The sequence below is a fragment of the Sus scrofa genome, chromosome 1 (genome assembly GCF_054392235.1).
Source record: "Sus scrofa isolate SSC_HxYL_T2T_F1_AM1 chromosome 1, Sscrofa_HxYL_maternal_Yorkshire_Landrace_v2.0, whole genome shotgun sequence".
NCBI classification, from domain to species: domain Eukaryota; kingdom Metazoa; phylum Chordata; class Mammalia; order Artiodactyla; family Suidae; genus Sus; species Sus scrofa.
Genome location: NC_139383.1, coordinates 101,606,785 through 101,619,997, shown reverse-complemented (window position 1 = coordinate 101,619,997; position 13,213 = coordinate 101,606,785). Strand labels below are relative to the sequence as shown.

At 37.7% G+C, this 13,213-nt stretch overlaps 1 protein-coding gene across 1 annotated transcript; it reads left to right on the top strand.

The window, feature by feature from the left end:
- Positions 1 to 9,680: 9,680 nt before the first annotated feature.
- On the top strand, positions 9,681 to 12,326 carry LOC146406249 (olfactory receptor 4C3D-like). Its single transcript, XM_085003195.1, has 3 exons — positions 9,681 to 9,929; positions 10,816 to 10,911; positions 11,245 to 12,326. The coding sequence occupies exon 3, from the start codon at positions 11,290 to 11,292 to the stop codon at positions 12,220 to 12,222; it is 933 nt and encodes a 310-aa protein (XP_084859321.1). The 5' UTR covers positions 9,681 to 9,929; positions 10,816 to 10,911; positions 11,245 to 11,289; the 3' UTR covers positions 12,223 to 12,326.
- The last annotated feature ends 887 nt before the right edge of the window (positions 12,327 to 13,213 follow it).

Here is a 13,213-nt window from a genome sequence, read left to right as displayed (position 1 = left end):
AGATTGGAGTGAGAAGGCTTTCAGTTTTTCCCCATTGAGGATTATATTTGCTGTGGGTTTGTCATAAATGGCTTTGATTATATTCAGGAGTGTTCCCTCTATACCCAGTTTGGCGAGGGTCTTGATCATGAATGGATGTTGGACTTTGTCAAATGCTTTTTCTGCGTCTATTGAGATGATCATATGATTTTTGACTTTTCTTATGTTAATGTGGTGTATGATGCTGATTGATTTGCGTATGTTGAACCATCCTTGTGAACCTGGGATGAACCCAACCTGGGCATGGTGTATAATTTTTTTGGTATGTTGTTGGATTCGGTTGGCTAAGATTTTGTTGAGAATTTTTGCATCTATATTCATCAATGATATTGGGTGATAGTTTTCTTTTTTGGTTTTATCTCTGCCTGGTTTTGGAATGAGGGTGATGGTGGCATCATAGAATGTCTTGGGGAGTCTTCCTTCTTCTTCAACCTTTTGAAAGAGTTTAAGGAGGATGGGCACCAATTCCTCTTTATATGTTTGATAAAATTCACCTGTGAAGCCATCTGGTCCTGGACTTTTATTTGTAGGGAGTGATTTTATGATCTCTTCAATTTCATTTCTAGTGATCGGTCTGTTCAGTTGGTCTGTTTCTTCTTGATTCAGTTTTGGCAGTCTGTAAGGTTCTAGAAAATTGTCCATTTCTTCCAGATTGTCAAATTTGTTGCCGTATATTTGTTCATAGTATTCTCTTATGGTTTTTTGTATTTCTGCTGTATCCGTTGTGATTTCTCCTTTTTCATTTCTAATTTTGGTTATTTGGGTTCTTTCTCTCCTCTTTTTAGTGAGTCTGGCCAGGGGTTTGTCAATTTTGTTCACTTTTTCAAAGAACCAGCTCTTGGTTTTATTAATTTTCTCTATTGTTTTTTGAGTCTCTATTTTATTGATTTCTTCTATGATCTTTATAATTTCCTTCCTTCTGCTGACTTTAGGACTTTTTTGTTCTTCTTTTTCCAATTCATTTAGGTGGAGGGTTAAGTTGTCAATTTGGGATCTTTCTTCTTCTTCTTCTTTTTTTTTTTTTTTTGTCTTTTGTCTTTTTGTTGTTGTTGTTGTTGCTATTTCTTGGGCTGCTCCCACGGCATATGGAGATTCCCAGGCTAGGAGTTGAATCTGAGCTGTAGCCACCGGCCTACACCAGAGCCACAGCAACGCGGGATCCGAGCCGCGTCTGCAACCTACACCACAGCTCACGGCAATGCCGGATCGTTAACCCACTGAGCAAGGGCAGGGATCGAACCCACAACCTCATGGTTCATAGTTGGATTCGTTAACCACTGCGCCACGACGGGAACTCCGGATCTTTCTTCTTTTATGAGAAAGGCCTGTATTGCTATAAATTTCCCTCTGAGCACTGCTTTCGCAGCATCCCATAGATTTTGAGAGGTTGTGTCTTCATTATCATTTCTTTCAAGGTAGTTTTTAATTTCCTTTTTGATTTCCTCATTGACCCATTGGTTTTTTAGTAGCATGTTGTTTAGTCTTCATGGAGTAGGTTTTTTCTCTTTCCTTTTCCCATGGTTGGTTTCTAATTTCATGGCATTGTGGTCAGAGAAGATACTTGAGATAATTTCTATGCTCCGAAATTTATTGAGGTTAGCTTTGTGTCCCAATATGTGGTCGATTCTTGAGAATGTTCCATGAGCTTTTGAGAAGAATGTGTATTCTGCTTTTTTTGGATGTAGTGTCCTGAAGATATCAATGAAGTCTAAATTTTCTATTGTTTCCTTTAGGATCTCTGTTACTTTATTGGTTTTCTCTCTAGAGGATGTGTCCATTGATGTGAGGGGGGTATTAAGGTCTCCTACTATGATTGTATTCTCATCAATATCTCCCTTTATGTCTGTTAATATTTGTTGTATGTATCTGGATGCTCCTGTATTTGGGACATATATGTTGACGATAGTCACATCCTCTCCTTGGATGGATCCCTTAATCATTAAGTAGTGTCCTTCTTTGTCTTTCTTTATGTCTTATGTTTTAAAGTCTCTTTTGTCTGATATGAGTGTTGCAACTCCTGCTTTTCTGTCATGTCTATTGGCATGAATTATTTTTCCCCACCCTTTCACTTTCAATCTATATGTATCTTTTGTCCTAAGGTGAGTTTTTTGTAGGCAGTATATTGAAGGTTTTTGCCTTTTTATCCACTCAGCCCCTCTGTGTGTGTCTTTTGATTGGGGCATTCAGTCCATTGACATTTAAGGTGATAATTGATAGATGATTATTTATGGCCATTTGAACCTCGGGATCCAGTTGATTCTATGGTCTCCATTCTTCCTTTTTTTTTTTTTTGGTTGGATGGTCTCCTGTTATTATCTCCTTGAGTGTATTTTTTTTTCATTTTTTGCAAATGCAATATTTGGTTTTGGCTTGTGGATGCCATGTTTTTTAAGTATGCTAACCCCTTCCCATAATTGTGTGTTTTAGTCTGATGGTCCTGTAAGTTCAAACACTTCATTACTATATTAAAATTAAGAAGAGAAACATAAGAACAAACAAACTAAGTGGGTTATTTACCTCCTAACATCCCTTGCCCACATTTTATGGTTTTGATGACTCTTTTTTATTTTTTTCTTTTTAATTTTATTTTGTTTGAAGCATGTTCATGATTAAATCTGTATGCTGGCTTATTTGAGTGACTGCTCTCTGATTGCGGTTTCCTCAGTCCTAGTTCTTCCTTTTCTTCTTTTTTTTTTTCTTTTCCTTTTTCTTCCCTTTCCTTCCTTTCTTTTTGGTTTAGAGAAGCCCTTTCAATATTTCCTTTAACTTGAGTTTTGTGTTGCTGTATTCTTTAAGTTTTTGTTTGTTGGAAAAAATTTTTATTTCCCCTTCTCTTTTGATTGATATTCTTGCTGGATAAAGTATTCTAGGTTGCATATTTTTTCCTTTGAGCACTTTAAATATCTCTTGCCATTCCCTCCTGGCCTGTAGTGCTTCTGTAGAGAAATCAGCTGATAATCTTATAGGGGTTCCCTTGTAGGTAACTTTTTGTTTTTCTCTTGCTGCCTTTAGGATCCTCTCTTTATCCATAATTTTGGCCATTTTTATTATGATGTGTCTTGGTGTGGGTCTGTTTGGGTTCAGTTTGTTTGGGGTCCTCTGTGCGTCTTGTATCTTGAACCCAGTATCCTTTAGTTTTGGGAAGTTTCCATCGATAATTTCTTGAAATATATTTTCCATCCCCTTATCTTTTTCTACTCCTTCTGGAATTCCTATTATGCGTAGATTGGCCCACTTTATATTATCCCATAGGTCTCTTATATTGCTTTCCAGTTTTTTGATTCGGTTTTCTGTCTGTTGACCGGATTGAGTGATTTCCATTATTCTATCTTCCATATCACTGATTCGTTCTTCTGCATTATTCATTCTGGTTTTTACTGCCCTTAGTTCAATTTGCATCTCTGCCAATGAGTGTTCTAGTTTTTCTTGGCTCCTCCTTATATTTTCTATTTCCTTTCTGAGGGTATCTGCATTACTGTTCATATCTTCTCTTAATTCCTTCAGTATTTTCACTAGTTCTCTTTTGAACTCCAGGTCTGTCAGACTGTAGAGATCAGTTTCATTGTTGACTGTTTTAGGTGAATTCTCCTGTTGGTTTGACTGGGGGTGGTTTCTCAGCTTCTTCATCTTTCTTGTTGTTTTCTTTCTCCTGAGGGAGTTGTGCTCTCCGTGATTGGGCAGTGTTTGCCTTGCCCCTGCCGTGGAATATTTCCTGAGGGCTGGCATTGTTGGTCAATCTTTTTTGAGACAGTGTGGCTTTTCTGGAGTGTTGATGGGGCTAACAGTGTTTCTTTGAAGCAAAGGAGGGCTTCCTGAGGGCAGACAGGCCTGCTACGATGGTAGCAGATTTCACTTGGTCATACAGAGCTTGCTCTGGTGTTTTTAGGCTGTGGGGTTCTTGCAGGGGGTTGGCGGTGTTGGGCAGCTGTTCTTCAGGAGTACAGCATCCCCTGGAGGCTGGAGCAGCTATCTGGATCACTGAGAACCTAAGAGGCTCTTCCCTAGGGCAGCCCAACTCAGAAGGACAGCCTGAGAATGTAGGCATATCTCTTCACAATCTGGCCGAGCTTGTTGCAGATTTTCTGGGCTACAGGGTCTCTTCCAGGGGGTTGGTGGTGCTGAGCAGCTATTCCACAGGAGTGGGGAACCCCTTGGGGGCTTGGGCGTTTAGCAGGGCCGCTGGAAACCCAAGAGGCTCCTCCCCAGGGCAGCCCAACTCAGAAAGACCGTCTGAGATCTTTTCCCAGCTCAGCCAAACTTGTTGCAGCTTTTCTGGGCTGCAGGGGGTCCTTCCTGGAGCTGGCAGTCCTATGCAGCTGATCCACTAGGGCACTCCCTGGGGGCTTGTGTGGGTACCAGGGCCATTGGGAACCCAAGAGGCTCATCCCCAGGGCGTCCTGACTCAGAAATACCGACTGAGATCTTTTCCCGACTCGGCCAGTCTTGCTGCAGCTTTTCTGGGCTGCAGGGTGTCCTCCAGGGGGCTGGCAGTCCTATGCAGCTGATCCTTAGAGCTTGGCACCCCCTGGAGGATTGGGTTGGTAGCAGGACCGCTGGAAATCCAAGAGACTCCTCCCTGGGGCAGCCCAACTCAGAAAAACCATCGGAGAATTAGGCAGATCTATTCACAGCCTGGCTACGCTTGTTCTAGCTTTTCTGGGCTGCAGGCCTTTTCTTGGCATCTGGTGGTGTTTGGTGTTGGTCTGCGGAAGTGTAGCCCCTCCAAAGTGCAAGCAGGCCTATGCAGGGACAGCCCCTGCAGTGGTAGGCTTCAGGCAATTGTTGAGGCCAGCCCTCCTGGATGGCAGGCAGCTCCAGGTTCGGCGAGAGCGTAGAGGGTGGCAGGGGTGGGGGGAGGGGATGCACTGGGAAGCACAGCTTTCAGCTAGCTGGCGGGCCTGTAAGCTTGCTGTGGCATGGGGGGTATTCTATGGGGACCCACCCCTTCTTCTCTCCCCTCCCCAGCATGAGTGCAGACCAAGTTCTTCTCCCAGGTTCCCTCTGATGTGGATTTCCACTTCCCCACCCCTAGAGTATTGCTCCCTTTCTCTGTGACAGCTTTGTTTTCTAGTCTCCCAGGCAGTCTCTGCCCTGTTAGATGGTTTCTAGACCTCCCAAGCAGTTTCTGCTCCACACCGCCCCCCAGCCCTTTCTCAGGGTCTAACCTCTGGAGCCTAGGTCTCGGTGCCCAGCCCCCAGCTAGTCATCCCCCGGCCCATTCCCGGGGACTAACCTCTGGAGCCGAGGATTCGGTGCCCAGCCCCCACCCAGACGTCTCAATTTTTGGTGACTGTGCCCGTAGTTCAGATGGTCCGTTCGGTTCCTGATCGGCTTTTCCGTACTCCAACTTACTGCTACACTCTTCTCTGCATCTGGAGATTCCTTTGGTTCGTTTGATCTTTCCCCTGTGTAGTTGATTTTCCAGGGTGCGGGATCCCTTTCTCCTCCTCAGTTCCCTTTTGGGTGCGCCCATCCTGCTTGGATTCACCTTCTCTCACTCTCCTCCTTTCTCCTGTTCTGCCCAGTAATGTCAGGAACTTCTTGCCTTTATTGGAGTTTAGGTTCCCCTGCCAGCAATTGGTTGCTGTTCTTTGTGAGTCATTTATTCTGTAGATGTGCTTTTTTTGTTGTGTTTGTGGGAGAGGGTGAGTGTGTCCCCCTACTCCTCTGCCATCTTGTCCTCTCTCAATCAACACCTTTATACACTGTAAACTACAGTCCATCTTCAGTCACTTGACATTGTTTCTCAAATAATTTAACAAGCCTAATTAGCTTGATTATCTTTGAGAGGACTTGGGGCTTCTTTGAAATATCCCAGAAATAACTGGAGGCTAAAGAATTTTAGTTAAATTTTGGTATTTGATAAGTTTTTAAAAAACATCAAAAAGATTTGAAAACACAAAAAGATCATATGTCACTATGAAAAAATATTTATTCATTGAACCCAAAACTCAAGATTTCAAAAAACAAACAAACAAACAAACAAAACATATTATTTAAGGGCACAGAAACCCACACAATGTCTTATCAATGGCAGCACTTGAAGAAAACTTTCTTCTCCTAATAGGGGATAAAAATTAAGTCTAGTCTTATACCAACTTTACTTTTTAATTTTTTAAAACCTTTATGACTGCACCAATGGCATTTGGAATTTCCCAGGCCAGAGACTGAATCCAAGCTGCAGATGCAACCTATGCTGCAGCTGTGGAAACTTAACCCACTGAATGGGGTGAGGGATTGAACCCACATCAGCACAGTGACAACATCAGGTCCTTAAACAGCTGAGCCATAATAGGAATTCCAATGAGATGTATATTAATAGTGATTCAACATAAGGCCAGATACCATAAATCTGGCCATAAATCTTTGCAAAGGAAGTGACTGACAAGGAATTAATCTCCAAAATATACAAATATCTCATACAGCTTTATATACAAAAAATCAAACATCCCAATCAAAGAAATGGTCAGAAGATCTCAATAGACATTTCTCCAAAGACAGACAAATGGCCAAAATACACATAAAACATACTCAACATCATAAATTGTTAGAGAAAGGCATATCAAAACTGCAATGAGATATCACATCACATCAGTCATAATGACCATCATCAGAAAGTCTACAAATAATAAATAGGAAATGTTGTGGATTGGGAGAAAAGAGAAACCTCTTTCACTGATGGTGGGGATGTAAGTTGGTATAACCACTACAGAGAGAAGTGTGGAACCTTAAAAAACTAAATATAAAACTGCTATACAATCTAGCAATCCCAGGCCTACCCAGGGAAAACCATAATTGGAAATGATATATTCATCCCACTGTTCACTGTAGCACTATTTACAGTAGCCCAAACACAGCATCCACCAAAATGCCCATCAGCAGAAGACTGGATAGAGAAGGTGTGGTATATATATATAATATATATATAATGGAATGTTACTTGGCCATAAAAAAAAAAACAAAATAATGCCATTTGCTACAACACGGATGGACCTAGACATTCTCATACTAGTGAAGTAACTTAGAGGAAGGCAAATATTGTATGAGATCAATTTTATGTGCTAATAATGATACAAAAGGATTTATTAAAAAAACAGAAACAGACAAAGATTTCAAAACCAAACTTATAGTTACTAAATGGAAAATGTGGGGAGGGATGGACTGGGTGTTTGGGATTGGCATGTACATGTTGCTATATAGGGAACTGATTGGATACAAGGACTACAATATAGCATGGGGAAATCTAGTCAATATTCTGTGATGGCCTATATGGAGAAAGAATCGGAAAAATAGTAAATGTATATGTATATGTATGGTTGATTTACTTTGTTTTACACCTGAAACTAACACAACATTGTAAATCACCTACCATCCAATAAAAATTTAAAAAAATTTAAGAGTGTTGGCCCAGGATTTAGTGCCCTAGCTTCTCATTTCCTCTTGGCATATGGCATTCTTACTGCTGGTCTTATATTTTTTGTGGTAAATTTGAGTACTATTGCCTATTTTTTGATATTCCATTTGGATATTGTACAATTACAATTAAATGACTGAAATAAATGCAACTCTCCATCTCTAACTATAATTGAAGAATAGTATTGTGTTCATCATTATCATGGTAATCTAATTCCAGAATTGGCATGGGAAAGAACTCCTTTGAAGAGGCACTATAAATTTAATCTTGTGTTCAATGCCATATTATAATATGATTCAAAATTATCATTTAATGTTCATCTGAAAATAGCATTTAAAATTATGATTTGCATAAATTCTAGATCACGTAAAATTAATATAATACAATTAAAATCATATTTTTATATTCCTAAATGTTTAATTTGCACAATACTAAACATTGAGAGTCCATAATAAGCTCATATGTTATCAAAACTTAAATTCACATGTATTTATGAGAATCACCTTTTTTTTTTGTCATAGTACTTTGTCTTCATGTAGACTAAGGGAGAGGTTCAAAATAAATGATGAATGCAATAAAACTTCAGCTCTGCTATTCAGTTAACTTACATGACATGATTAGGTTGTGGGCAAGGTCTGCTAACAGTAATGAAATACCCCTGAGGTCCAATTAGCCACAACTAAGAAACCTCATGGAATTCACTTGAAAACAGAATATGTTGCCGTACTTTTAAGGTCTACCATAGGTACTTTTATAAATCAACAAAACACTTATAGCTTAGCTAGTTGACACTTTTAAATCTTAAAACTCTACTTCTTACTTAGTAAACTAACAGCTGTTTGAGGGCCTGAGCCTGGTGGACAAGTTAAAAGGTAAGATTTTTTTTTCCAGGAAATCATTTGATCATAGACTTTCTGATCTTATAAATCATTTCTCTTCATCTATGCCAATCTGGAATTTTACTCCCTTCTTCAGCATACAAAACACCTTGAAAGATAATACTACCAATTTAGAAGTAAAAACAGTTTGGGCTCCTTTTTTTTCTTTTTGATAAATATTTAAAATTGTAAAATAATAATAAATTTAGTTAGAATTAAATTAGAATAATTATGCAATTCAAATTTTCATCAAACATTTTCTTCAATTTATAAGTTCACTCCTATTTTAGAAATGCCATTGAATGTTCAACATCAGAAAAATGGATAATTAAAAGAGTGTGTCTCTGACGTACAGCTTTCACAAGATGTTTTTAAAAATTAGGCGGTATCATAGGAGTGAACTTATAAATTGAAGAAAATATTTGATGAAAATTTGAATTGCATAATTATTCTAATTTAATTCTAACTAAATAAAATAAAAAAAGTAAAAATAGTTTGGGTTATTTTTTTCTTATTGATAAATATTTAAAATATATAAAATGATAACAAATTTAATTAGAATTAAATTAGAATATTTATACAATTCAAATTTACATCAAATATTTTCTTCAGTTTACAAGTTAAGTACACTCCTATGATACTGCCTAATTTTTAAAAGCATCTTGTGAAAGCTATATGTCAGAGACACACTCTTTTAATTATCCATTTTTCTGATGTTGAACATTCAATGGCATTTCTAAATATTTCACAGCTCAGTAATTGTGTTGAACATATAAGTAAATAATGGTTCTTCTCTAAAAATATAGCTATATCTAGTCAGTTATTATGGAACATAATGTAGGAAAATGTGAGAAAAACCATGTATAAAAGTACATATATGTGTGTGTGTGTGTGTGTGTGTATGTGTGTGTCTGTGTGTGTGTAATCAGGTCATTTACTGTACAGTAGAAAATTGACAGAATACTGTAAACCAACCTGTAATGTAAAAATAAATATCATTAAATTAAAAAAAAATTACCTTAGGGTTTATTCCTAGAAAGAGTATTGTGGTGCCAAAGGGGAGGAAAAAGTAATTTCTATTTTTTCATAGTTATTTTTAAAACATTTTTGTTAATCGTGTCTAACACTTAATTTATGTACACACTATAATTCTATGATCTGTTAGGGGAGCCCAACTTAGAATAAGGGAATGCAATGGAGCTGCTGTACTTTGTTTCCACATATGTATAGCATTTTCATTATGGATAATTAAAAAAAAAGTTCTTTAGCCATTTATCTTTGAAAGAAAAGACATGTTTTTTTGTAGAATCCATTTTATTATATTCATTTATTATTGTCTCTTTCCTTAGGAAATTTATGGTCCCAAATTTCTCATTCTATTAGTAATGCAGTACCCTGTAACCAGGAATGGTGGAAAATGGGCAGTATGGGAAGATGGGAGAAGGCATGAGAATGCATTTAACAGAACAATAAGGGAGTAAGAAGAAAAAATATATCATGAGTGGGTCCTCGCTGCTGTTTGTTAATGAATTTCTGGCATTAAGGGCATTTAACAGGCAGACTCTTCTGGACTTTGTGTGAACACATTCATATACATAGTACATGTCCAATAAATAATTTGCTGAATGTGTGAACTTTGATAAATATTTATAAAAAGCAATAAATTTTATGTTTGTTTGTGTTGGTCTGTGTATATATGTATAGTACATTATCTCTCTGTCTTACCTAGCAGACTATTTCTCTTCTTCTCCACATTTAATTTTGATTTTTAGAACCTATTTTTTAAAACTATAAAATGTTTTTAAAATAAAACTTATTTAAACTTTAAATAAGTTTAAACGTATTTTTAAACCCTTATTTTTTGAGTAAAAGACTTCCTTTTGCTTGATATACCTTGTAATAAATATTAATTCAGTGGTGTCTATTTTTATGCAATCGACAAAAACTGTGCTTGTACTAAATATGACTATTTTAACTTGATGTAGAACATAAATTTGAAGAATAAAAAATATGAATTAACAAGCCCACTAATTTTCTAAAGTAAAATGAACAATTAACATAGTTTTTCCCAGTGGTAATTTAAAATTTTACCACATAAAATGTGGCAGAAACTATCAAACTGGACGGCAGCTTCCTTTCAGTGTCCATTTATATTTCTCACATTGTAGAGAGAAATGATAAACAGAGCAGGAGAACTAGAACACTTGAATTCCCCCCAAGTTTATGATCTGGGGAAGCAGTATTATTCTTGCCCATGGAGAATGGCAACTCACTAAGCATATACTCATCACCTAATAGGTTTCAGACACTGAAGACACCATGCCTGGCACTACTGCATGGGAGGAAGCATGCTCGAATAACTTTTGTGTTCTGATGTGTACCAGGGATAGTGTGTCACAATATATATTTATATATATATATATTTCTGGTAACACTCTGCTTGTGATAGATATTTACTGATGGTGTATTTCTTTGCACATTTAGAGCTGAGAGTTCAAATGTGAATTATCAGTGAAGGAATAATTCTTAAATCTGCGGGCCAACTCTTCATTTCTAAGATACAACTGAAAATTACAACGTGTAAGTTCTCAGACACAGAGGAGGGCTCAGAAGCATGAAACACTGAAATGACCTACAAAGTCACTCGGAGTTAGAAGCAGGAGGAGAAACCTGATCTTGTTTAGATAGCATAGTGTTTATGCATCCCATGTTGCACCACAGATATTTAACGGGTGAAAGGTTCTAGGTGTCTGAAGAGATGTAAATTGTGGAGAAAGTAAGGAAGAATTGAAACAAAGACTGGGGCAGGTCTGCCAAGGACATGCTCCTCACTGAAAGTGATGACTCTAGTTTTAAGAAAGTGAGACCATAACACTTTTCTGATGAAGACATGTCATTTTTTATTTTTTGTAGATATTCAGGACCCAGGAGTGTGTTCTTTCCTAAGTGGATTTCCACATGCGTCCCAACAATGTGACTGCATTTGTTCTCTTGGGACTCAGACAAGTTCCACACTTGCGGAAAATACCTTTCATGGTCTTTTTGTCCATTTTCCTGGTTGCCTTGCTGGCCAATCTGTTCATTGTCATTACCATCTCCCTCAGCCCCACACTTTTGACTCCTATGTACTTCTTTCTCACTCACCTGTCCTTCATAGATGCCTCCTTCACCTCTGTCGCTACCCCCAAAATTACCATTGACCTGCTGTACCAGAGGACAACCATCTCCTGGGGTGGCTTCATGATTCAACTCTCTTTAGAACATTTCCTTGCAGCATCAGAGATCATTGTCCTCATTGCCATGGCTTATGACCTCTATGTGGCCATTTGCAAGCCTCTGCACTACATGACTATCATGAGACATGGGCTCTGTCAGTTCCTAGTTGTGGTGGCCTGGATTGGAGGGATAATACACGCTGCTGTGCAGATTCACTTGGTGCTTGAATTGCCCTTCTGTGGTCCCAATGTCATTGACCACTTCATGTGTGATTTCTTCTCACTGTTGGAAGTTGCCTGCACTGACACCTCCTGGCATGGAATAGTGATGTCAGCTAACACTAGGGGCATGTGCTTGCTCATTTTTTTCATGCTACTCACCTCATACATAGTCATTCTGAGCTCCCCAAAATCCCTTGGCTCTGAAGGAAGATGCAAAGCCCTCTCTACATGTGTCTCCCACTTTACAGTAGTGGTACTCATTTATGTCCCTTGTATATTCATCTGCATATGTCCTGTGGCCACCTATCCGGTGGACAAGTTGGTGAGTTTGTTGTGTGCAACTTTCACTCCCATGTTAAAACCTATAATTTATACAGTGAGGAACACAGAGTTGAAAAATGCCATGAAGTGTTTGTTGAAGAGGAGAGTAACTTGGGTTGCGCATGATGCCTAGAAATTAATAATTCATGTACATAGGGAGGTTTGTATCTGTTGTAAATTGTGAAAGGAAACTAAGAAATCTTGCAGATCAGTGACAGAAATAAAGGCCAAAACTAATATTTGTTGATTATTTAACAGTGGCTAAGTATTTATTAGTTATCTTGATAACATTTAATATTCTTCACAAGGCTTCAATATTCATGTTCATAACTTCAGAATATACAATGGAAAAACAATTATATAACCCTCTTTTTATGAATATAGAGTATGTTTTACTCCAGATTCTTATACTACTTTACTAAATTCTTCACTGGTGTTACTTGGATGAAATTGGCTTTTCCACCTTGGTCTCAGAGCTTCTTCAATTTTTCTTAAACCTGTATTAAAACAAAGAAAGGATAGAAATTCTTAGTAGATGCATAGAAAAGGGGCAGTTGCAAGAAAGAATTACAGCAGGGTTTTTTTGTTTTTTGTTTTTGTTTTTTTTGTAATATGAATTTACCAAAAGCAAGGAGAGAGTCACTTATAAAAGGGAAAAAGATTAATTTGCAATCTATTTCTTTACTTGGCACAAAGATAATTAGAAATTACTCTGAATTTGCTCTATTTTCTTAAAATCCTATGGCCAATAGTTTTGAATATAAAAGAAATGTTTTCATTTTCCATACCATGAATTGAGTCCTTTGAAACAATTTTAAGCATCTTTTATCAAATTTGAATGAATATGATTAGTTTCCAAAGCTATGGTTCTGTAATTCTGATACATATATATACCATAAATTAATGGTTTATCAACTACCAGGAATATTCACTTCATTGATTTACCCATGTAAAAACTGGTGTTTCCATTATTAGCATCCCCACTTCACCTAAAAGCAAATTAAATCCAAAAGAGTTTCACTAAGTTACTTGCCTCTTACATCATGCATGCTTCATCCATAAAGTGTGCTAGGAAATATTACACTGGAAGGTGGTTTCCTTTCAAAGTTTCAGCTACAACTTCC